Source organism: Lissotriton vulgaris, chromosome 8, assembly GCF_964263255.1.
Source record: "Lissotriton vulgaris chromosome 8, aLisVul1.2, whole genome shotgun sequence".
NCBI classification, from domain to species: domain Eukaryota; kingdom Metazoa; phylum Chordata; class Amphibia; order Caudata; family Salamandridae; genus Lissotriton; species Lissotriton vulgaris.
In genome coordinates this window covers 603,560,818-603,584,627 of record NC_141696.1, presented here as the reverse complement: position 1 = coordinate 603,584,627, position 23,810 = coordinate 603,560,818, and the positions used below count along the sequence as shown (strand labels likewise).

Sequence of the window (23,810 nt, the reverse complement as noted above, 5' to 3'; positions counted from 1 at the left end):
CAGGTAAACTCCAGGAAATTAGAGGACTGTGTGCTGAGGCTCTTCAAGAATGTAATGCTGGAACTGGGTGATAAGGATATTCCTCTTGATCGCACTCACAGGGGAGGTCGCCCGGCGACAATCCCAGGGAAGCCACAGGACATTCTGGCATGCCTCCACTCTTATAAACATTAGGAATTGATGTCAGCTGTCAGAGACTTGCCAGTTATAACCTTGGAGGGGATACACGTTAGCATTTTTCAAGATCTCTCACCTCTCATCCTCCGACGCAAATCTTTGAAACCTGCTACTACTTTTCTGCATGAGAAGGAAACTGGTTACAGGTGGGTCCATCCCTTCAGACTGATATTTGTCTGGAATGAAGTAACACATGCAGTCCGCACCCTGGAGGAGGCACACTGTATGCTGGACTTTGACTTCTCTTCTGAAGGGGAATGCAGTCAATCGCAGCACAGATCCCCGACACACTTTGGCACCAAACAGACGCCGCTGTTGAACTGGGAAGGACTAGCTGGCGAAACCCTCTGCATCCGATAGGCCACAAGGAATGGGAGGCACATTTGAAACAACTTCAGCAGCAGGACAATGTTTCAGATACTGACATAGTGTGAGGTCTTAGTGGGGGGCTGTGGGGCTCTGGCAGAGGTAAGTTTGCCCTGTTACCGGTTTTTGGCTGGGTTGAGATGCTGTGGTGCCCAGTAAGCTATGCCCTTCGCACGGCGGGGCTACCGCTCCCTTCAACATCGTGGTGCGGAGATGACTGACCGCCTGGCAGACAGACCCTTTACCGCCTGGCAGACGGACCCTTTCTAAATGGGGAGATTGTTTCCCAGAAGTGGGATTGTTATTATTTTATTGTTTCTTTTGATGTTTTTGTCCTTTTTTGTTTGCATTTATTTTCCCATCAAGATCAGTGGTGATATTTTTCTTGGCTCCCAGGAGTCTCTGTGTATCCTTTATACCCTGTCATGTTCTATGGTCCAGCAGTTGGGGGTTGACCGTCACACAATGCTTTATGACTAGGTTTGATAACCACTTAGTTGTGGTCCCCCCTTATCAGGACCGAATATTTCCAGTGTTCCTGTATATTAATGGGGGAGGGGCCACGGCGGTTGCAGTTCCCACACCTACTTGGTTTCGTTTTAGATGAGGCTCAGGGAACTCCATTATTGCTTAGTGGAACTCCCCGATGGGACTATGTAAGTGCTCGGCATTTGATGGGTTCTTTCTTTCTCTGCTGGACAGTTTTTTCATTCTGGCGACAGAACAATACCCGTCTTCTTATGTACTCAGAGGTTGCCCATTTTTCTGTTGCGGTAATATGTCATTCTTCCAGCAAAATGCTGAGCTTCAATGTACGGGACCTTAATGGTTCTGCAAAACTGCTGAAATTCTTTCTCTACTTGGGGAGGCCAAATGCGACATTTTTTTTCTGTAGGGAAAATCACTTATTACGATCTGATTGGAAGCACTTAGATACCGCTGGTTTGATTGTCAATTTTTCTCTTCGGGACCAGGAAAAAGGTGCGGGTGGCCATCATGATTGCATCGCACTTTTTGGGGAAGGTACTTAAAATTCATGCGGAGGGATGTATGACGATTCAACGCAAACAAACACAACGCACACCATTACATCGCATTCCTCACATCGCACGCACCATTACATTCCACGCTTTCACCACGCAAACCATTACATCGCACTACGCCTTGACACGTATGCAAAATACTTTTTCATCGCACACAAACACCACGCATTGCATCACACCGCAAAATTCTCCCTACCGGCCCGGACAAACACAGTACAACGCCATTATCAGGAACTACCTGCCCACCAGAGGATGTAGATGGATTTTTGACATTTCTTTCTCTTTCAGCTGATGAGGGTATAACATCTTCATGTGTTTCATCATGCCAGATATACTACATGAATATTTTTGGGACGTTCTTCTGTTTCTGACCGAGTATGTACCGTACTTTTTGCGCAATAACTTACATTTCACCCAATGGTAAGTTGAAAATATGCCAGACAATACTCTCCTTCTCCACATTTGTGAGATAGATGACGGTAAAGTGAAACCTTTGACTGCAAAGGTGTCAACATGTTCCCCGCAGGCTGGCAGTTGAAAATTAAACTCCTTTCAAGCGTAACTGGAAGACCTAGATAACATTCTTATTACAGTGCTTAACAGAAAGTTTCAAGTACTTTGAAATATCGGGTTCATCGTTTAAAAAACTTTGTGACTGCTTTGCTTAATATCGTATATTATGTTTCACAAGTAAAGAGTGAAGCATCTAACACTATCTGTGAGAAGCAATCACTGCTTTAAAACTATTTGTAGTGCATCACCCTATAATGACACGGAATAATCCACACTCTATGGAATGGCGTTTAAAATAAAGGACTGCTAAGTGTCTTACAAATAGTAGACTACAGTACCCCGAGAATCCGATCTTTAGGCTAAACTAGCACACCTTTCTTTACCTGCTAGCAAATAATTTTTTTTAAAGATCAGTCACACCGAAGGAAGCATTGGTTAAAACATGCTTATACCACGTGGGTGCGATTCTTAAAACTTTGCGCGTGTAGATGTAACGAGTCAAATAGTCTTTCTGCGCTCAAAAGTTTGCTCTATTAAACGGATTCACTCGCACAGAAAGTTTTGTGTGGATACATTTACAAATAGCTGTACAATGTGGGCAGGAAATGCACATTACAAGATGAAAATGCTTATGTACTCTCTCAAATGTATACCTTTTGGGGCATTCACTAACTCTTCTCAAGTATCTTCTCATTCTTGATAGGTCTGTATACTTGCTCCTATCAAGGATAGCAGTAAATATCACTTTTTGGGGTGGGAAGGCGAACAGAACAGCAACACAAGCATTGGCATAGCCAATAGGTCTCGCCTTTGGGACCTTATAAGTGTTTAGCCATGCAACGGTTGATGTTGTTGCACCAAGGATATTGTACTGCATAACTACTTATAAGGTCCCAAAAGCGAGAGAGAAGGGCTGGAGCAGGCAAGAGAGAGAAGGGCTGAGACAAGGAAGAGAGAGAGAAGGGCTGAGGCAGGGAAGAGAGAGAGAAGGGCTGAGGCAGGGAAGAGAGAGAGAAGGGTTGAGGTAGGGAAGAGAGAGAGAAGGGTTGAGGCAGGGAAGAGAGAGAGAAGGGTTGAGGCAGGGAAGAGAGAGAAGGGTTGAGGCAGGGAAGAGAGAGAGATGGGTTGAGGCAGGGAAGAGAGAGAGAAGGGCTGAGGCAGAGAAGTGAGAGAGAAGGGCTGAGGCAGGGAAGAGAGAGGGAAGGGCTGAGGCAGGGAAGAGAGAGAGAAGGATTGAGGCAACAGGCAAACAAACCATCACAATGGTAGCAGTGAACACAAAATACCCGCAATATCTCCAAATAAAGAGGTCAGTATTGGAATAAGGTGAGGTCCGAACTGATGGTGCACCAGAGGACACTCCTGCAACCATAAAGTGTCTACAGGGGGAATTGAGAAAGCAATTCCCAATATAAAACATCACAAGTATTTGGAGCAGGCAGCAATGTTGTACAGACAGCATATCACATCATATGTGGTAAAAATAAAAGTTATAAAATGTATTCACAAAACTAAAATGTACAGTATACCACAGGAATGTATGTACATATCCCATATCCACCCACCCATGACCCAGCCACCCATCACCCAGCCACCCATCATGCATGCATCCATCCACCCATCATGCGTCCATCCATACACCACCACCCACCCACGACCCATCCACCCATCATGCATGCATCCATCCATCCATCATGCATCCATCCACCCATCATGCATCCATCCACCCATCATGCATCCATCCACCCATCATGCATTCATCCACCACCCATCCACCCATCATGCATCCATCCACCCATCATGCATCCATCCATCCATCCTGCATCAATCCACCACCCATCCATCCACACTTCCACGCATCCATCCATCCACCCACCCACCGATCCATCATGCATCAATCCACCACCCATCCACCAACCCACCCAGCCACCCATCATGCATCCATCCACCCATCATGCATACATCCACCACCCATCCATCCATCCACACTTCCACCCATCCATCCATCCACTCACCGATCCATCCACCCACCGATCCATCATGCATCCATCCACTCATCATGCATCCAACCATACACCACCACCCACCCACGACCCATCCACCCATCATGCATGCATCCATCCATCATGCATCCATCCACCCATCATGCATCCATCCACCCATCATGCATCCATCCACCCATCATGCATCCATCCACCACCCATCCACCCATCCATCATGCATCCATCCATCATGCATCCATCCACCCACCCATCAGGCATCCATCCACCACCCATCAATCCACACTTCACCCATCCATCCACCCACCGCTCCATCATGCATCCATCCACACATCATGCATCTATCCATCCACCCACCCATCATGCATCCATCCATCATGAATCCATCCATCCACCCATCATGCATCCATCCATCCACCCATCATGCATCCATCCACCCATCATGCATCCATCCACCCATCATGCATCCATCCACCCATCATGCATCTATCCATCCACCACCCATCTACCCACCCACCCAGCCACCCATCTTGCATGCATCCATCATGCATCCATCCAGCCATCATGCATCCATCCACCCACCCACCCACCCATGAGCCAGCCACCCATCCACCAATCATGCATCCACCCATCATGCATCCACCTACCCACCCACCATGCAACACATAAAAAGTAGATGTAGTGCTGCACTTGTAAGTTTTTGGGTGTAGGCACGGGAGACGTGATACGAGGCTCGAACCTTTGTTACCAGCACCAAAGTCGGCAGCGCTAGCCGTCAGACCACATCCTCCCGCCTTTTGTGGCCCTGCATTCCCCACATATTTTCAACTTATTCCACGAAATTTCATCAACATTGCCACATCTCTATATCTCTGTATTATTTAGATTCCTTTTATATATCCCCAATGCTTTTAATCTACTGAAGGTCATCCACAACCCTCTCGATATTTTGCTTGTCTGTTTTCAAGTGTTTTCTGTGAGGCTGCATTTTTCACATCTTGTGATCCTGCCTCCTGCATCCCCAAACATTTTGAACTTATTCCACAAAACTTCACGTTATTCCTTTTATATCTCCACAACCCTCTTCGATATTTTTCTGCGAGGCTGGAATGAAAAAACTTTTTTTGAGCATTAAACAGTGTCCTTTCCCACACATTGTCATCAATAGCGATGTATATGTCAATGCGATCCGATAGCATGCGCTGCGATGCCGTCCGCGTTGTAATAGTCGCGTTCGTTGTAACGGGTGTTTCCCGTTAGAACGGACTTTAGTCCATTTTGAAAAACAAAAATTCCTGCTTGTGTGTTTTTTCTCTCTTCTGGAGTGTGAAAAGTAACAGTCCATGTATTTGCAGACCCGTCCTGCCATAGTACTACCATGGAGAACTTAAACCAGAATACAGAGATCAGACAAATAGACCACATAACTGCAAATAACCAATTTCCTCCATTTAAACAAGAGGACCACAATTTTACTTACAAATGTTACAGGATTTCCCTTTTAACACCTGTTAACTTATGTTTGTAAACTACATTTGCTTAATTCCAATTAAAAAGATTTCTATTTCCCATTGCAATTTTTTGTCAAGCCAGTTGGTTGTGTGGGTCTGTCGGATGGGGGTGTAATTTGCGGGTGTTTCAGACACTTTTAGGTGTTTGCAAATAATGTTTTCGGTACACATTTGGGCTTCACCTTTTCCTCCGATTGCAGTGACTTTAATTTACTTCTTTGGAGTATGAGAAGTAACACTTAATATAGTTGTAGGCTAGGGAAAGTGATAATGCACCACAACATCAGAGGGGACTCATACTGGACAAGAGGGATCTCACAAATGTGCAACCTCACTAAAAAAAACTCAGGATTCCCAGGGAGCAGCCACTTACCACAATGAAGGCATGATGTAGAAGTTCATGCAGCTTGCAAAGATCACATTTGCCCTCCAATATATAACAGCAGCAGGCCGGGCCAGACAGTAAAGCAACATGATGCATCTAGATGGTGGAGCGATGTTTTGCTATTTATGCATTGTAGCAGTAGACCATGTTTAGCAAAAACACATTAAGGGCTGCGCTGATGCTGCAGAACTCCACTCTTCCCCAAAAAATGTCCCACAGATGACTGTGAACTCGCTTTAAGAGTATAGGTGCCAGAGAATCAAACAATTAAATATTAAGTGATTAGGTCAATGCCTGTAAAGTACTGAACATGCCACTGATAAAAGTGACCTCCCTGTGTTGTGCTGATGTCTCCAAGAGAGAGAGAACACGAAATAGTGGAGCAATCCCAGAAAGTCATCAGCTTAAAGCATGTTATCTCCCGGAAAGATATTTAGAAGTTAAAGGATGACTTAAAAATGCAACTTCAAGATCGAGAGTTTAGGGTCATATCTGATAGACGCCTGATGTCGAATAACGCTGTACACTGAATGAACTATTTGCAGTGGTCTTACAGGTTGGCCGCTGAATCCGGACTCACTTTGCAGACATAGTGCTCCTCCCGTAACACAACCATGGGACAGTAGCACAAGGAGTTGTGAAAATCCTCACAGATTACAACATTCTCTTTTAAACCCGGTTGTATCGAGAAACCGGCACCAGCTGTTACGCGCTACCGTTGGAGCGCCACGCGTGTGGGTAGGTTTGCGAGCCCTGGCTGCACGCATTAGAGGTAAGATATGTGTTTGTGTGTGAAGCGCCGGGTCTTTGTGATATGCAGGCTCTCTCCGCATTTCGTTGGTGGTATTCAACCACGTACCTGATAGGTCCACTCGAGTAACTGACATGCCCTCACAGGACTGTTCCTAAGATTGGTGGCTGATGTACGTGACTCCCCATGGGGGGTGTAAGTCGGGTCATAGGGGGGGTATGAGGGAGCTTGGCAAGATATCCCACATCCTCGCGCCACCCAAGGGGGGCGCTATCAACAAAAGGTTTGTTGCCTTGTTTTATGCTGAGCAAACCTCTCTACATACCCTGACTGTCCGCTTACTAACATTACGTGGGATGCACTACACGCTAGTCATTCCGGAGGTCCTGGTGGCTTGGTTTGGCTCGCTACGATCTTGGAAACGGGGGAGAGTACAACAATGACCATGCTTTGACACCTGTTATCCAGGCATCCTTACATCCACCAATTTTGAGTGGCTGTTTCAACTTTGTGTTTCCCTGTTCCCCCTCCCAATTTAAGCTGGCACCCGGTGCGCGTGTGTCTCTCTCGTTTGCAGGCACCGTACCTCATTGCGCAGCCCCATGGGAACAGACTGCGGGGCCCACTAGGGACACCTCTTGGGTAAGGATTAACCCTGGCATTCCATACCTTGTGACATCTTCATCCTATTTCTGTATTTTTTTTACTGTTAAACTGTATATTTGTGATCATGGGCAAATACTTTAGAGATACCCTTTGATTGTGTTTCCTATTTTCTTGTGTGTGTTTTTGGAGAGCTGCGGTGATCAGTTGTTGATGAGATAACACCACTATAAACGTTTGGCTTATTCCTACACATTTTTTCTAGGTCACCCCGCTATAGCAGAACCTCCTGGCCTGCCCCCTTACTGACCCAGAGAGGTTGTATCTTTTATCTTTCTTTTTCTTTATTGTTTTCTATCACTGTGTAGTACTGAGCACCTAAGGTCCTGAAGAATTGCCAGTTGGGCAAGAAACATGTCGACCGAATTAGAGGGTTGAGGTAGTCCGCTATGCCCCTTACAGTCCCTATTTCCCCTCCCACTCTTTTAATCAAGGGAGTCAGCCACGTTAATAAAGGTCCTTGTGAGCTGACCCACCTTTTTTAACCACCACTCCCTCATGACTACACCTTCACTTGACCCCTCACACGCAATCAACCATTGGCTGGAACAAAAGAACTCCAACAAAGAACGTCTGTTAGGCGCCCGTCAGACATTGCAGCGCCAGTCTGACGAGGAGCAGGAGGCCAATGATGAAGCATGACATCTAGCTTACTGGGTGTGTAAGGCCTTCTAGTTCCAACAAGGGAACACCTTGTTCCCTGCCTTTGCTCTCCTCCCGTGCACACACACACACTTTATTATCTATCCCCCGGGGAACTTTGTGCCTTTCTGATATTGGGTCCACTGGCTAGTACCTCATACTCATAAAAAGATTATAATGTCAATGGGGGAGGGACAAGGAAATGCGGCTGATGAGGTTGGTATACAAGATGGAGTATCATCCGAGTATGAAATAGGGGATCTAGACCAGGAAGGACATCAGTGTCTTTTCTGTTCTATGGGAAGATGCCGGAAGTCTGTGAGGATGTGTTGCGGTTTTCCTAGTCGAGACGTATACATTGGTTTCAATACCATCCTGGAATACGCACTGGGTCCTCAAAAGGGCTTGTTGGCCTTAGTGGTCAGAAAAAGCGTGAATGCGGATTAAAAAAACAGGATGACACATAGGTTGAGAAGTCTTGGAGAGGCACTCTACTCTCTTTTTTGGAGTCAGAATTGGTAAAGGAACGGGAAAACATGGTGCCACATCAGCAGACACCATGTTGTGATAGTCGCAGGGAATGTAGTGGTGACATTGAAGAAGGAGACTAAATCGGCGGAGGAGTTGTCATAGGCATTTGCATTGAAGAGGATGGTGATAGCCTTGTTCTTTTCAACATGGATGGTAATGCAGGCTTTGATGGAGTCTTACGGTGTCTCTTTTCCAAAGTCAAGTGTGACAACAATTGGTGTTCTGTCTTCAACATCAGTGCTGAGAGTCCTATCAACATAGTGAAGCAGATTTATTAATCGATATTAAAGGCAGTTTTGACAACAGAAAAATGTGTGTCTTCAGTGTTGAAGGCCTTTCAACTTGCAGGTGTTTGGCACGTTTTCTGTGATGTCGATGAGAGGTAGATTACAAACCTTCTGTCTGGCCACTGCTCTTGATGCAGTTACCTTACAAGTTGTTTCTCTTGTTGAATAACTCCTTTCTCTGTATCGCTTCCTATAGGAGTGCTCTTCTAGAGCAGGCGGTCTTTCAGGAGAAGCATGAGAGGGGTGACTTTTCCAGCCTTTTCTTCTACTTCCTTCATTCACGGATAGGTCCTAAATCCTTCCTACGACACTTAAGCCCTCTCGGTCTTTTAAGTCCTTTTTGACGTTTCCTTACAGATGTGTCAATCTTTGACCAAATGTGAGGCAAGTAGACACAGAACACAGGTGTTGTAGGAGTTAGCAACAACCTTCTTCACACAGGAGAGTCACTTCTCAAAAAACAGAAAGAGCATTTCAGAGAAGAAAATTTGTCAAAAATCTGGAAAAATTAAAATCCTTTTACTTGACAGAATTATGTTAAAGATGGGTGAAAATGAAAAAGCAAAGATTTGCTATTTTTTTAGTAAAAAAAATAGGTGTGTGAAATTTAAATGTACTCTAAGATTGTTCTAACAGGGCCCAGAAAAAAGAACCAACTTAATTTTTCCTAAATTTAAACCCTCAGTTTCTCACCTTTCTTGCATATTACATGCTGAAATGTAGGCATTAAACTGCTCATTAGGAGTTAATCCGTTAATTTTCCAGGAAACATTTTGGCTCAGTTAGGCTGCTACAGGGTACTGTTCTTCATAAGGACAGAAGGACACGCCTACCCAGTTTGACATTTCAATGGACCCTACTACACTGATAGAAAGTGCTCTGGGGTCTACTAAGGCAGTTGGTAATTCCTTTAACACTTATGACTGTTAATGAACCTCCAACAACCCAGAACTCTTTTTCTACTTGTCTTCTCGAATCCCTTTTTGCTCCTACCATACCCTGCCATATCTTTTAGTGGACCCTTAAACATTTACCCTGCCATTTTGTCTCCATCATGGTTTACCAAACCCAACCTCTCAATAATACGGATTATCTTTCCCGCATTACACAAGGGAAGAGTTATGGGGTAGATAGCAGAGCGGAAGAATTATAACATGAATTTCAGGGTTTTTATGTGTATCAATAATACTAATTTAACTGTGTTTTTTTCTGTGGCATTTTATTTTCTTTGAACATATGAATATATTTGCTCTCCCTGAACACTACAATATTATTAGAACATTAGAATGTTGGTAGCTCCATTGGAAAAAATTGAGTGCTCTGGGTTTTGAATGGCTGGTATAAGCCTGGAGCTCCAACATTCCAATGTTTCTTTGTTCACAGCTCTAGCAGTGAACAAAGGCTTCAGGGAGCCTGAGGGGATTCCAATCCCCTCGCAATCCCTGAATCCTTTGTTTTATTTGTTAGAACATTCTGCCCTCTAGTGGCAGAATGTTCTAATATCCTTATAGCCCTTAGTAGCTGGGCTATTCTGGCTATTAGAACATTGGAATATTGGGAGCTCCATTGTAGACAATGGAGTGCTCCATGCTTCTACGGGCCGGTAAAGGTCCGTAGAGCAACATTCCAATGTTTTACAAAGGCCTCTGGGAGCTAGAGGGGATTTAAATCCCCTCGAGAGGTCTTTGTTTTATTTGTTAGAACATTCTGCCCTCTAGTGGTAGAATGTTCTAATAGCCTTATAGCCCTTCGTAGCAGGTATTTAGCGCCTATTAAAGTCCCGGTCCCTTGTTAAAGTCCCCCGCCTTCGGCTCGGGCCTTTAACGCGGGAGCGGTCTTTAATAGCCGGTATAGCCCGCTACAGTGGGCTATGAGGCCATATTAAAGAATCGCTCCCATGTTAAAGGCCCTTGCCTTCCGCTCGGGCCTTTAACGCTGGAGCGGTTCTTTATTAGCCGGTATAGCCCGCAACGGCAGGCTATAAGGCTTTATTAGAACATTGGAATGTTGACAGTTCCATTGAAGAATATGTTGTGGGTTAGAGCCTATAATAGCTGGTGTAAGCCTTTTCTGCTCCAGCATTCCAATAGTTATCTTTCCGTTTCTCCCTTTATCATTTAAAAAATTCTACCTTTGGTGGGCTGAATGCTCTAATAGCCTTATAGCCCTTGTGCCTCGGGATGTAGCTGCTCTAGGCCTCTCCCTTGTTATATGGTTGAACCGAACTCGTGTACTGGGCCTTTAAAAAACAGTATAGCTCTTGGCAGCAATAAAGCTAGATTACTTAAATTATTTTCAGTGAATAAAATTATGCCTGAGGTCAATGTAATAGTGCAATAAGCTATTTTTTAAGGTGGTTGACTGCGAGGTGGAATCTTGGTACATAAGAAGCAAAACTTGAGTGAGTTATGCCGTCTCTACCCTCAATTGCAAGTGATTAAATAGTACATTACATTCAGCTGATCTGCATGTCTGGTTATTCCATGCTGTTTTTTCATGTGCAGTAGTTAGAAACAAAGGTACTTAACCATAAGAAGGGGTTCAATCAGTAACTTGACAAATATTCACACTTAGTCAGCCTTAAGGGACTCCAGTTGTTTTATTATGTTAAACTGATGGTTGAATGGAATATGTGAAACTATATGCACTGTTTTCTCACGTCACTAGGCAGTAAGGTGGTAATAACATGGAGTCTGAACTATGCACTGAAGCAATAGATGTGCAACTTTTAATTAGCACAATTATTCCAAATAACATGCTGAGCCACATTGTATCGATGAAAAACATATATATATATATATATATATATATTTTTTTTTTTTTTAAATAAGCATTTGGAAAACAAAAAAATATATACAAATAAAATGTGCAAAACCCTGAACTAAATGAAAATATGTTTTGATAGAAATTAAATTACCACAGGATCACAAAAGATTCTATATATGAGAGCAATAGGCGAAATCGCCTTTGAGTGTAATGCAAAACAAATTTACATACCAATCAGTTTTTGGCAATCTTCGTGAATAACTGCTTGTTCTGGTAGATCTAAGAAACCATCCCAAGAGGCCAAACTGTCACCTTTGCCTGACACATTTAGTGCAATCTGAAAGAAAACAGCAGAAGGAACAAAAGCAAACCAAGTTAGTCTGATGCCTAGAATATGATATATTTATAAACTACTTTCCCGAAACACTAATCTTCTGGGACAGAAAAGGTATGTTATGCTTTTCAGATTAACTAGCGGCGTCAGACAGCAAACTAGTTCCCCAACTTCCAAATACAGCCATTGGCTTTGTAAAGGCAATGTATTTGAAAGTGAATCTTTTTACCTGGTTACCCCGATTTTTGTTTTGTAGAAAGATACTGCTTTTTGTTTTTTTAACTCTACACTTGCATTGCTGGCCAGGGCCTTATGCATGTCATCTGACCCCTAAAACATATTGAATTTGGGAACATCTTATAGGCATATTTAACTTTCCTACAAGTCCATAGTATATGGTGCCCAGAATACACATATGGCGGGAAAGTTCAATGTCACCTATGGACTACAGCACAACTGGGACCAGGCAAACAGGACTCCAGGCCTGCAACGGCAGCCTGGCAGCTACATTTTAAAGCTGCAAACTAGCCTGTCAAAATAACCCATTTTGACAGGGGAAACCTTTTTAAATATTGATAGTTTACCCCTATATGGGCCTTGTAGCACACAAGGGGGGTTCATGGTACTTTAAAGTAGGACATGTAGTAACTTAAAGTTAACATGTCCTTGCAATGACTATCACCCGAAACACCATTTTCAGTGTGGCAAGGCTGGATATTCCATGGAGGAACACAGGGCTTTCCTAATCCATTTAATAATGCTATCTGCGGTTAGGAAACAGCTAGCAATGTTATTATTGGACTCTTTGTAATATATTGTTTAAAAGCCCATTTTACTTGTGAAGTCAGGTTTTGATTAAATATTGAGTTAAAAGCACTATCTTAAAGTCCAGCCACAGACCTACGAGTGGTCAAACCCTGAATGAGGTATGAAAACTGCTACCAGAGCAGATACAAAGCCTTGGGTATGAGGAGGTGTTTCTGTTCCTCTGGCAGAATGATTATTTGGGCAGTGCCCAGGAACTTGATTACCTTCAAAGTGGCCGCCCCTGTCACAGGCAGAGAAGTCAGATAGCATCTGCAAAGACCCCTTATTTGGTCCCCCAGTCAGGCAGCTCCAATCCCACTTATTTGAAGTGGACATAGGGGAGGAGTTACTCATTTCCCCGTTCACACCTCAGGAGTGGACAAACAGTATCTGCACAAGGAGAGAAGGATTTCATCATCTTGAATTAAGTCAGAGAAGGGCACAGTTTGATTGTTTGCAGTAGGGCACACAGGAACTGCTGCAAAGGTGTTACTCCTCTGAATATTTGCTCATTGGTAAGGGGGATCCAGGAGTTTCCACCACCCACAAGCTTGCGAGATCTGGGGGCTGGACCTATCCCACTTCTACCTAGGACAAAGAAGTTGACTCAAAGGGTACTCTACATGGCCACAACAAGCTGAAAAAAGTTTTTTCTTGAAGAGCCCAGCTGACCAATTCCAATTTGACCTGCCCTGGATCCGGCTAGTGGCTCTGCTGGAGAAGGTCTTGATCCCCAAATGCTGTTACCTTGGTCCTGGCACCCTTGGATGTGTCAGTGTACTGCCCTGAACATTAAGAAAAACCTGGAATTTGGAAACTTGTGGGTTCCAAAAAACTCCAGAGGAGCAGGACACATCTGCCAAGTTGAGTTTAACAAGGTGCCTAGCTACTGGGCTGAAGATTCTCCCACAGACTTTTTCAGCAACAACAAAGCCATTCTAGCAAAGCTTTGTGGAGAAGGTATCCAGCATCATTCAGTCGTCTTGGTCTACAGTCTGCAGCTTTTTCCCACTGGTGAAATTCCAGCTCCAAAAAAGTGACTACGTCCAAACGTAATAACCGACAGGGCTAAGGTGCGCCAAATGTATTCGGTTGACAAGAGAACTTACCAGGGTGCCAAATTTGAATCTTCCCACTTATAGCTTTTCCAACCAAAGTCAACAGCTTCACCAGGACTTCATCGAACGTCTGTCCAATGCTGCACAACCCCTTCCCTGACATGAAAGTCACGCGGACCCCCTCCACTCTTTTCATGATTTTGGCCTTGGCGATGGGCTCCCCAGGACATTTAATAGCTCAGAGAAAACCGCCATGCAGAATCCCTCTCCACATTGAATATAGCACATGCGGTGGGCTGCCGGGGGCATAAAGTTATTAAACGAAGTTCGGACACCAATTAGTTTAGATTCTTTTGGGTGATCCCGTGGGAGTCCAGCAGGATCACAGCAATTTTTGCAGATTTTTTTTTAGGGTGGATCTATCGGGTACGTCCGCCCCCCCCATTCCCCCCTCCATGGGGCCTAGGGGCTCAAGGTATCCCTACCCTGCCCCTTTACATAACTTTACATTTTTTTACTTCAGGACAGGGGACTAAGTACCAGAGTCCTGCAATGGCTATCGGCAAAATTTTTCTCATGTTTCTGACAGCCAATCTGAGTGCACGCTCCCGTGAGAGTCTGACTCCCACCGGAGTGAAATGGCCCATGGGAAATAAAGCTCACTGAGCCAAATCAAAGTGCTCTATTTTTAAATTGGGGCTCCTGGGAGAGTTCTCTCTCCTCTCGAGGAGCGAACTGTCCAGATAACCTTTATTTCTCAAAAACTACTGAGCGGATTTACATCAAATAACAAAAAGCTAAATCTGAAAACCAAGATCTAGCTTCCTGCCAAATATGGTGTAATTCCGTTCTACAGTTTTTGTGGTAGGCCGCCTTAAAGAAGTCTATGGAATATGCATGGGGATTTTTGTATTTTGGGACTCCCCCTTTTTTGTTTTCTTTTAAGCCCCCGCCAGACAGATCTCCCTAAAACTTTCCATGCACACACTTGTCAGAAAGTAGCACCTTTTTGGAAGGTTGTGTGGAGATTCATCAAATGGTGCCAAAGTCATTAGCAAAACAAAAAAATATTTTCCTATGGATCAGCTGACCTAACTATATCTACCTAGTGACGTACGCCACCTCTCTCAGTGGGGGTACATGCAGGGGCATGATGCACCCATAAACAAGATCACAATGCTCCGGCAATGTCACTGGAAGGATGGCACCTACTACAAAGTTCAGACTGCAGGAATAACTTAGTGTGACAAAGAGAGCGTGCCAAACAGAACAACATTTACTAAACTCATTTTGGCCAACGGGCCTTGTCCAAGAGGACCATAAATCTCTAAGCAGATCTTAAATACAAAGTGCATTGTGGCAGATGGTGAACACCAACAATGCAATGTTAAAGAGTCCAGAAGACATGTATTGTGATGTGCCATCTTGGAATGTGCACAGCATTGCCAAATTAGTCTGATATATACTTCATAGACGTTAATAGTGAGCTATGTACCACTGAACATGTACACAATTCATACAGTTTCTATTTTTACACATCTTTCTTGATAAAACAAGGATCACATTCATAGCAGGAATAGACTTGCAATCATCAAACTACAAAAAACCCTCATAAATGGATGACAGCACGTAGGAACACACCAGAGTACTAATCGAATATTTAATCCTGGTCATTATTAATAAATACACAAAGATCAGAGCCAAGGCATTACAATCATAGTATATTCAGCAAAATACATTGTATTATGTCTGAGCAGATACATAACCTTGATCATTTAAGAATATACTGAAAAACCCTCACATTATTAACAAAATTATCATTATTATATTCCTAAAACTGTTGGCGTCCACCAGCAGAGTGAATCCTAATACCTTTCTGACTACACCTCCAGTCCAAATGTATTGAAACATTTGGTAAGTGACAGTTTTAATCTGCCTGCCTCCTGGACACTACACTCATGCACTCTGGGACAAGGATGGCGAGATTCTACCAGCAGTCTCAGAGGACATGTGATCTATCCTTGGCCCAAACCATCAGGATGGCCAGGATGTGGGCAGACATATACAGCACTGTGGGAAATTGGATTGAGGGTGTGGGTGGCCCCTGTTCAAACAGCAGCCACAAATCCTGTTAGGGTGAACTACAACAATTACTAAATGATCCTGTGCTTACTGCTCTGGTAGCTTTGATCAAATGCAGTCAGGCAATGTGTAAAGTATTTATGTAGCACACAAACAGTAATCAGGTGAAAACCCAACACAAGAAAAATTCCACACCAATTTAGAAGAATAGAGTAAAATGTAGTACATTATTGGAGACCAAAATGACATCCACTAAATCAAATGTATGTAATCCTTAAAATTTCAGTTAAGTAACCTGCGTAAAAGTACAGAGTGCCACTCGATGTACAAGATTGGGTGAAAGTCATAAGTTCAGGCCGACCGCAATAGAGCACTGGACAAATACAGGAACCAGGTTAGTCCTACTGAAACAGTTGCCTTCAAAGTCCAGGGCAAAGAGTTCCATCCTAGTGGAGGTGGTCCGAGAAGCGGGTACAGTATTGCGGAGGTCGATGTATCATGAAGAACAGGCCTGGCGTCGCAGACTGTCGTTGCTGGAGCTCCGTGTTGGCAATCCTCACAAGCTGTTGATGCTGTAGCAAGAAGTGCAAATCTTGCGTGCGGGCATCGCTGGCAGTCACTGTGGCATGAAGAGTCTGGTGCACCAGACCTTTGTGTTGGCGGGCAGCAAGATTGTGGTGTGAATGTGCCTGTTCGTGAATTAGCCCAAAACGTCAGGGTTTCTCATTTTCTTGAGGATAGAGCTCAACTTAAGCTACAACAAGGGTCCAGGAACTGAGGGGCACCTCTTGAGGATCAGGAACTCAGGCCAGCAGGGCTCAGGCAGGTCAAAGCAGCATGTCACCTCGGCAGTACCAAGAAGCATATGGAGCTTGTTATGTCCCTGTAGCTTAGAACAGGAGGTCAGTCAGTCGACCCCAGGACTCATGCCAGCCTGGGATGAAAGGTGCAGGTCTAGTCTTCCTTCTCAGCGAAGTAGCAGGGCAGCAGAGTGGTAGTCCTTTGTGCAGCAAAGTAGCACAGCACTCCTCCTTCTGTAGTATCCACAGGTTGAGTAGTGTACTCAAGAGTTGGGTTTCAGGGGTCCAATATTTATACCTGGTGCCCACTTCAAATGTAATTCTCTAGAACCTTTTTTTTAAACCATAAAGTAATTGCAGTACATAAATTGCATGGGCAAATATATACTTATACATTGCATACATTAATTCGATATACATGACAGTTTCCATAATAGCATTGTGGATATATGTCTGTAATGTGCTGCTTACAAGCATTGACAGTTTAGAATATTTCTGACCATAGCAACCTGGGTTGGAATTTTATGCTTCTGGCCCTCCAAGTGTTTTTTCAATATCTCATTTGTTCGAAGTCTGTGAGTAACCAGAGCACTTCAACATGCCTGTGTGTTAGTCGTGGTGTCTATTGGGTGTGCAAGGAGATATGCTTTGAGGGGATCCCATTTGTCTCTGGGAAGTGAGGACAGTGGGAATAGTTCCACATAGGTGAGTGTCTGGTCCTGCCGGAATATCATGTCCTTGACCAATTCCTTGAACTTAGGAGCCCTCCCTTGTCCCTATCTACATGCCACTCTTCGCTTAGCTTATAGAAGCCCTATAGAGACGAAGCATCAGTATCCAACCTCTATTTTCTCTGTATAGTCCAAAAAAGCCTTCATAAGTGAAAATTGGATTGAGGGCAAGGTCATCTGTACCATTGCTACAAATACCGGTCGCCAATATTCCTGAATGCTGTTGCAATTCCAGGCGAGGTGTAGAAAATCTGCCCCTTCTATCCCACACCTGTTGCATTGATCATGGTCACGAGGTTTATATTTATACTTATACATTTTAGTAGGAGTGTAATATGTGCGATTTATAATGTGCAGGCGACTGCTAGACGATACTTGTTCTGTCTGTGCACAGCAGTAGGTCCACTGCTTGTCTGTTATTTCCTGCCCGATATAGGTCTTCCATTTTCCACTTGCAGTGCACTGTCCCGGGGTCTTATTACTATAAATGCTATGATATAATGCAGGCACTACATGTGCAGCTGTTTCAGATTGTAATATCCTATGTAGTGAGGTTAATGCTTGCGGTTCTTGTGGAACACGAAGGTGTGTATTCTTTAATACCTAGTCTCAGCCTGACATACAAGAAGGTATCCATAGGAGAGGACGCCAGTTTTGTAAACATCTGCTGCAGCGTACAGAACTTTCAGTTTAGATACAGTCACTCCAGCAATGTATGGCAAACTTTGTTTTGTTTTCTTTAAAAGCACCCTCCTGTAATACTGGTATTTCTGGATGATATACTAGGGGAAGCAGAGGCGAGTATAACATAGGGACTTGCATCCATTTGGCTATTTGCTGCCAAGCTTTCACCGTACACGAGACTGACATAGAAGCAGCATCTCGGGGTTGAGGCGTGCTCAGTAGGACTCCCTCCAAGGGTATAGGATCTGCCAGCCATTGTTCTACGGCCACTTGTGGCATGTACTTGGGAGGGTGGAACCAATGTTGTGCATAATGAGCCTGGGAACAAATATAGTACAATTCTAGGTTGGGGGCATCAAACCCCCTTGGGAGTAAGGTCTAGTAAGTACATCCCATTGCAACCTGGGTTGCTTGCCACCCCGAGCTAGCCTACTCATTTCTGTGCGTAGGGTCTTGAAAAAATGCCTCCCTGGGTCGAATGGAATATTCATAAATAAATATTCGAGTTTGGAAAGTATAACCATTTTTATGAGGGAAGTGCGTCCGGTCATAGATAGTGGGAGTGAGATCCACCTTGTGACACAGTGTCAGGACCACTAGAGCAAGTGTTAGTGTAGGTAAGGAAAAGAAAAAAGCAAAGGCGTATTTAAGGAAAATGGCAAAAAATCCACCCTGAAGAAGAATGCATTTAATTCACATGAACATTTTAAAAACCTTTCTCAAACTTCTACAAATGGAGCCTGTGATAAGAGTTCAAGAGCCAGTCTTCTACAAGATTCAGGTCAGCGCTCTAGTGTTTCTTCCTCGCGCTCGGAACTTGATTCTGAAGTGCGCTCGCTTAACTAACGAACTTCGCACTTCAACTGTGACTTAAGACGCGTTCAACATCTTGTCGCAGTGCCACAATTCCGGAGGAGAAGAAAATGCCAAAAATTCCTGTTTCAAGTTCCCCACTCCAGGAAGAAAAATCTCCATTCAGTACTCTGAATTAGCTGAAGAGCATTTTTTGGTTAAGATTGAGCCACAGCCCTTTTTCTTGTTTTAAATCTCGGAAAGTTCAGAGAACAATATTTTGAATTCTTCCACTGTGCCAAACGTTTTAGAGCTTTATAAGAGGCAATGTAGTTTAACTAGCACAAGCTAAAAGACTTAGTTAGGCTTCTCAAAATTCATGTTTTTTGTCACTTTTAATAGAAAGAGGAAAACCTCAGCGGTCTGCAGAACTTCGTGGGCGTATCAGCTTGAAGATCAAGGTATGATTTCGGATATATTAAAAGAAAAGGATACAACGAGTAAGTCAGTCACCATTTCGTTATTTGAACTGAAAGGGTTTAAAAGACATTCAGTGAAAATCATTCTTCATGAAGAGTGAAGCTCTATATGGACACAAGCAGAGATGGACAAGTGATAAAAACATATTCTACCGAAAGAAAAGCAAGAAAGCAAGATACATAGAGTTAAATAGAAAGAAGCTAACGCCTCAAGTTGTTAGGGTAATTAGAGAAAAAAGATATTGACGAATATACATTTAGAAATCAATGGGTTAGACTGTGTGTATATATATTCTCATTCCTGATACAGATGCTGTGTGTCCAACCCTGACCAGAGTAGCGGAGCCGCCAGAAGTTCTCAAGTGTCTTCATACAGAGGCAGTCTCTCTTTTCCTCCACTTCCCCTTTCTCCCCGGCTGTTGTGCTTAGAAGTTATTTTCGGGGAGTGCATTGGTGGAGGGGCATTGGGACCATCTTCGACTCCTGTGGAATAGATCGGTATTCTGACACATAGCTAGTGATTTTTTTCCAGGGTTCTACGATAGTTTAAACGCATCAGTTCGGACCGGTCAGTAGTGATGCGTATTCCTAAATATTTCACCTCAGTGTCACACCATTCTATTGGGAAGTCTGGCGTGAATGGCTTTGCAGATGCAGTAAGTGGGAATATCTGGGATTTCCCCCACTTTATACGTATTCCTGAGAGTTCGTCAAACCGGACAAATTCTCTCAATATATGGTTCAGAATCTGTTGGGGGTATCTGAGATGGAGGGTAATATCATATGCATATAAGGAGAGGACTTTGGGATGCAGGTGACAGTGCAAAGCTTTGTCCTGGTTTTGCTGCCTCACTTTAGCCCAAAGAGGCTCTATCACAAACGCAGAAAGCAGGGGGGGAAAGCGGACATCCCTGCTTCGTGCCCCGTGTAACAGAAAATGATGATGAAGTAGGACCATTAACAAGAACCTTTGTTGCTGGAGAATTATATAGTAGGCGTATCCACACCTAAAATCCTATGGGAATCCCCGTGCACTGTAGTATGGAAAATAAATGGTCCCATTCGACCGAATCAAAGGCCTTCGTGGCGTCTAAGAAGACCGCCGCGAGTGCCAATTGAGGGTCGACATTTGGCAGTATGGAGAATAACATGGAGGTTGAGAGATGTCGCTATCCCTGGAAGAAATCCAGCCTGGTCAGGCAACACTAGTTTCTCCATCAGGCGGCTTAGTCTATTAGCCAATACCTTGGCAAGACTTTTTGTGTTGTTATTGATTAAGGAAAGAGGCCTATATGAGTTGCATGTGTTTGAGGGTTTACCTGGCTTTAGGAGTGATGTAATAAGAGCTTCTCTCATCGAGCACAGGAGAATGCCTGTTTCTTGGGCTTCTTCATAGACCTCTTTTAATATGGGGATCAGTTGATTGATATACGTTTTGTGAAAGTCTATCGGGAGGCCATCTGACCCTGGCGCTTTATCTGACTTCATTTGCATGATTGCAGCACGTATTTTACCCACCTCAAGAGGCGCCGCAAGGAATTCCCTTCGTGTGTCTCCTAGCCAATTGATAGCTATGTCACTCAGAGAACTCGATAAATAAAGTGGTTGTTGCCTGCGAGATCTATACAAGTTGGCATTGTATGTGGTAAAAGTGGTTAGTATCTCTTTACTGTCTCTCTGTCTCGCCCCGTCGTCATCAATAATCTCCATCACGTATTTAGAGAAGCAAGGTTTACGGATTTCTTCCGCCAGAGACCTGCCTGGCCGCTCCCCTTCCCTGTACCTGCGTGCCAAGAAATATTACCCTCTAATGCAGGCTTCTCTCTCTGCAGTATTTTTATATTCGGAGGGTTTATCTCTGAATTCTGCTTGGAGAACACAGTTTGCAACATTTCCCATCTCACAGCATTTTTTGCTTCCATTCTAACTGCTGCAAATGTAGTCTTATGTTTCGTAAGACTCCGAAGCTCTTAGTGTCAGGATTCCCGGCCGCTGGTAAATCACTGCCTGCTGTCTGAGTGAATCATGGGACTCAAAACTACATATCCCATGATCCTAGGAGCGTCGCGCCGGAATGACGTTATGCGTCAGGAAAAGCATTTAATGAATCAATCAGGAAGAAGCGCTGCCGATTATTTTGGTTTGCAGGCGTAGCGTTTTGTTCCAGTGTTTCTCGTTTTCTTGGGGGAGTGTTAGGTTCTTGTTCACTCTCTGCCCGTGGATTACTGGCTGGGGCTTCGGAAGCGCCCGCATCTCCGGACCCGGGAACCATCTTCGTGTGAGTGTGGGTCCAACCTCTGGATTACTGGCTGGGGCTTCGGAAGCGCCCGCATCGCTGAGACACTTACTGCAGGTTCTGTTTGGGGTTCATTTATGTTTTAGCTGCTGGGAAACTCAGGTAAGTTTACCCGGTAAAACTGCAGGATTGACATTTGGCTTAACTGGTCTTCGGGGTTATTGAACGCTTGGATCTTTGCGTCTCATTGCCGAAGACTTGATATACTTGATTCTTTGCTATATTGGATATAAGCGGAAGTGAAGGTTTTACTTTCTTTTTTTGCTGGGCTGCCTTTAGTTTTGGTTCATTTTTTACACCGCAGTAACTATTTCCTGGGGGAACTTTGTGTACAAAGAGATCAAGGTGACTGCGCATATGTTTACCTACTGCTGATACATGATGTAATGTATTCCAGAACTCTATCAGGGGAAAATGAATGATATTATTTTGTGAACAAACAAGAGCATTAATCTTCTTTCCCTTTGGAGGAGAGGGGTGGAGAGAAAAATCAGTGCCAGAAGACAAGAGGGCAGTCTGGTCTTCCTCATTCCGAATAGGGTAGGTGTGTCCTCATTCTTCCTTATAATAGCAAGGTGGTTAATTCCTGGGAAGCCTAGTAATAGCAAAATTGTCACTTTTCTTTTACAGTAGGAAACCTGGGGGATGAGAAGTTGCCCATTTTCTTTGCCCTATATATTAAGCATTCCTGTTTCGTTCATACAGGTGAGGAACGAGTAGCTTTTTTGAATAGTGTGTTAGTATAGCGGGTAACAGTGCCACTTATTTCGTGCTTTGTATATTTACAGGTCTCCAGTTCCAGCAGCCCAGCAGTTCCCCTCCGGACCTTTTTTCCCCCGCTTGATCTCCTTAAGAGTCTGCGAACAATTATTGCCAGACTTGGGATGATCTAGAGGAGGGCCCCTTTACAGCATCAATACAATCCTGGGGATTAGCAACGGAAATCTCTGACACTTAGGTACACAGGAGCCTCGCATCGTGACCTTGAAGGCGTGCCACACTGTACCCATATGTGTGACTGAACCCACATTTCTTTGGAAAAAGTCTGTGATTTTCTTGCCCAGTTCGATTGGAAAGCAGTGTCAAATAATGCTTCTGGAGTGAGCTTCCAGCTCTTGGGGGTTACAGTCAGTGCCGGAGGGGATATTGTTAGGCAAACTGGGGCATGGTTGGAGTATGTCCGAGCTAGATGTTCTGAATTAACTATCCATGGTGCAATGTCACAGAATTCTCTAGAAACTTCTCCTATTTTAAAGTCCTTGAAGTTTCCTGACTTCCCTGCCCTGGCTCCAGGTTGTATCTATGAACAATGCAGGGGTGAAAAAATCCTTAGTGTGAAGGCAGGGCACAGCCTATCCAGATGCATGTGGGACTGTGCCCAGCTCCTCCACACCCTCTTGCTAGTTGATGGCCCATCCAGGCACACCTAATCCCACTACTCCGTGGCTATTTCGGAGGAATAAACAAATTCCAACTGCCAACTACACTCAGTCACATGACTGGGGAGAGGCTGCAGGTACCAAATAGTTTAAGGCAGGAAAATGCCAACTTTCTGGTATTTCGAATTTGTTACTTAAAATACAACTTTACCATTAAAAAGGATTTTTTATTACAATTTCTCAGACACCGAATATAAAATGCTTACCTCTTCCCAATCAAAAACTAGTTCTTGTTACATGTAATAAGGCAAACCAATGTTATCTTAGGGGATAGATAGACCGCACAGTAGTGAATAATTACTTTTAGAGTAATACACCTTCAGGGCATGTAAAACTTAAAAGTACATGTTCAATCTTTTAATTAGAATGCACCCAGACCAATGGGCTAACTAGGGCCTACCTTAGAGGTGGTTTATATGAAATAAAAGGGGAGTTTAAGGCTTGGCATGAGGGTTATATTGCCAAGTTTAATTGCCAGTTTAAAACTGCCGTCAGGATGCAATGGCAGGTCGGGGACATGTATTATGGGGCTACTAAAACAAGTGGCACAAAAAATGCTGCAGGTCCACTAGCATCATTTAATTACAGGCCCTGGGTATATGGTATAGCACTCTACTAGGGACTTATAAGTAAACTAAATATGCCTATCAGGGATAAGCCAATTGTGCCATGT

General features: G+C 43.9%; 1 protein-coding gene across 6 annotated transcripts in view; it reads right to left on the bottom strand.

The window, feature by feature from the left end:
- TBC1D23 (TBC1 domain family member 23) overlaps window positions 1-23,810 on the bottom strand; it is a 714,314-nt gene that overhangs the window by 591,165 nt on the left and 99,339 nt on the right. For all 6 annotated transcript variants that reach the window (XM_086934466.1, XM_086934463.1, XM_086934462.1 and 3 more), the window contains exon 3: window positions 11,867-11,972. In XM_086934466.1, coding sequence (XP_086790592.1) covers window positions 11,867-11,972 — 106 coding nt within the window. The remainder of the gene's footprint in view (window positions 1-11,866; window positions 11,973-23,810) is intronic.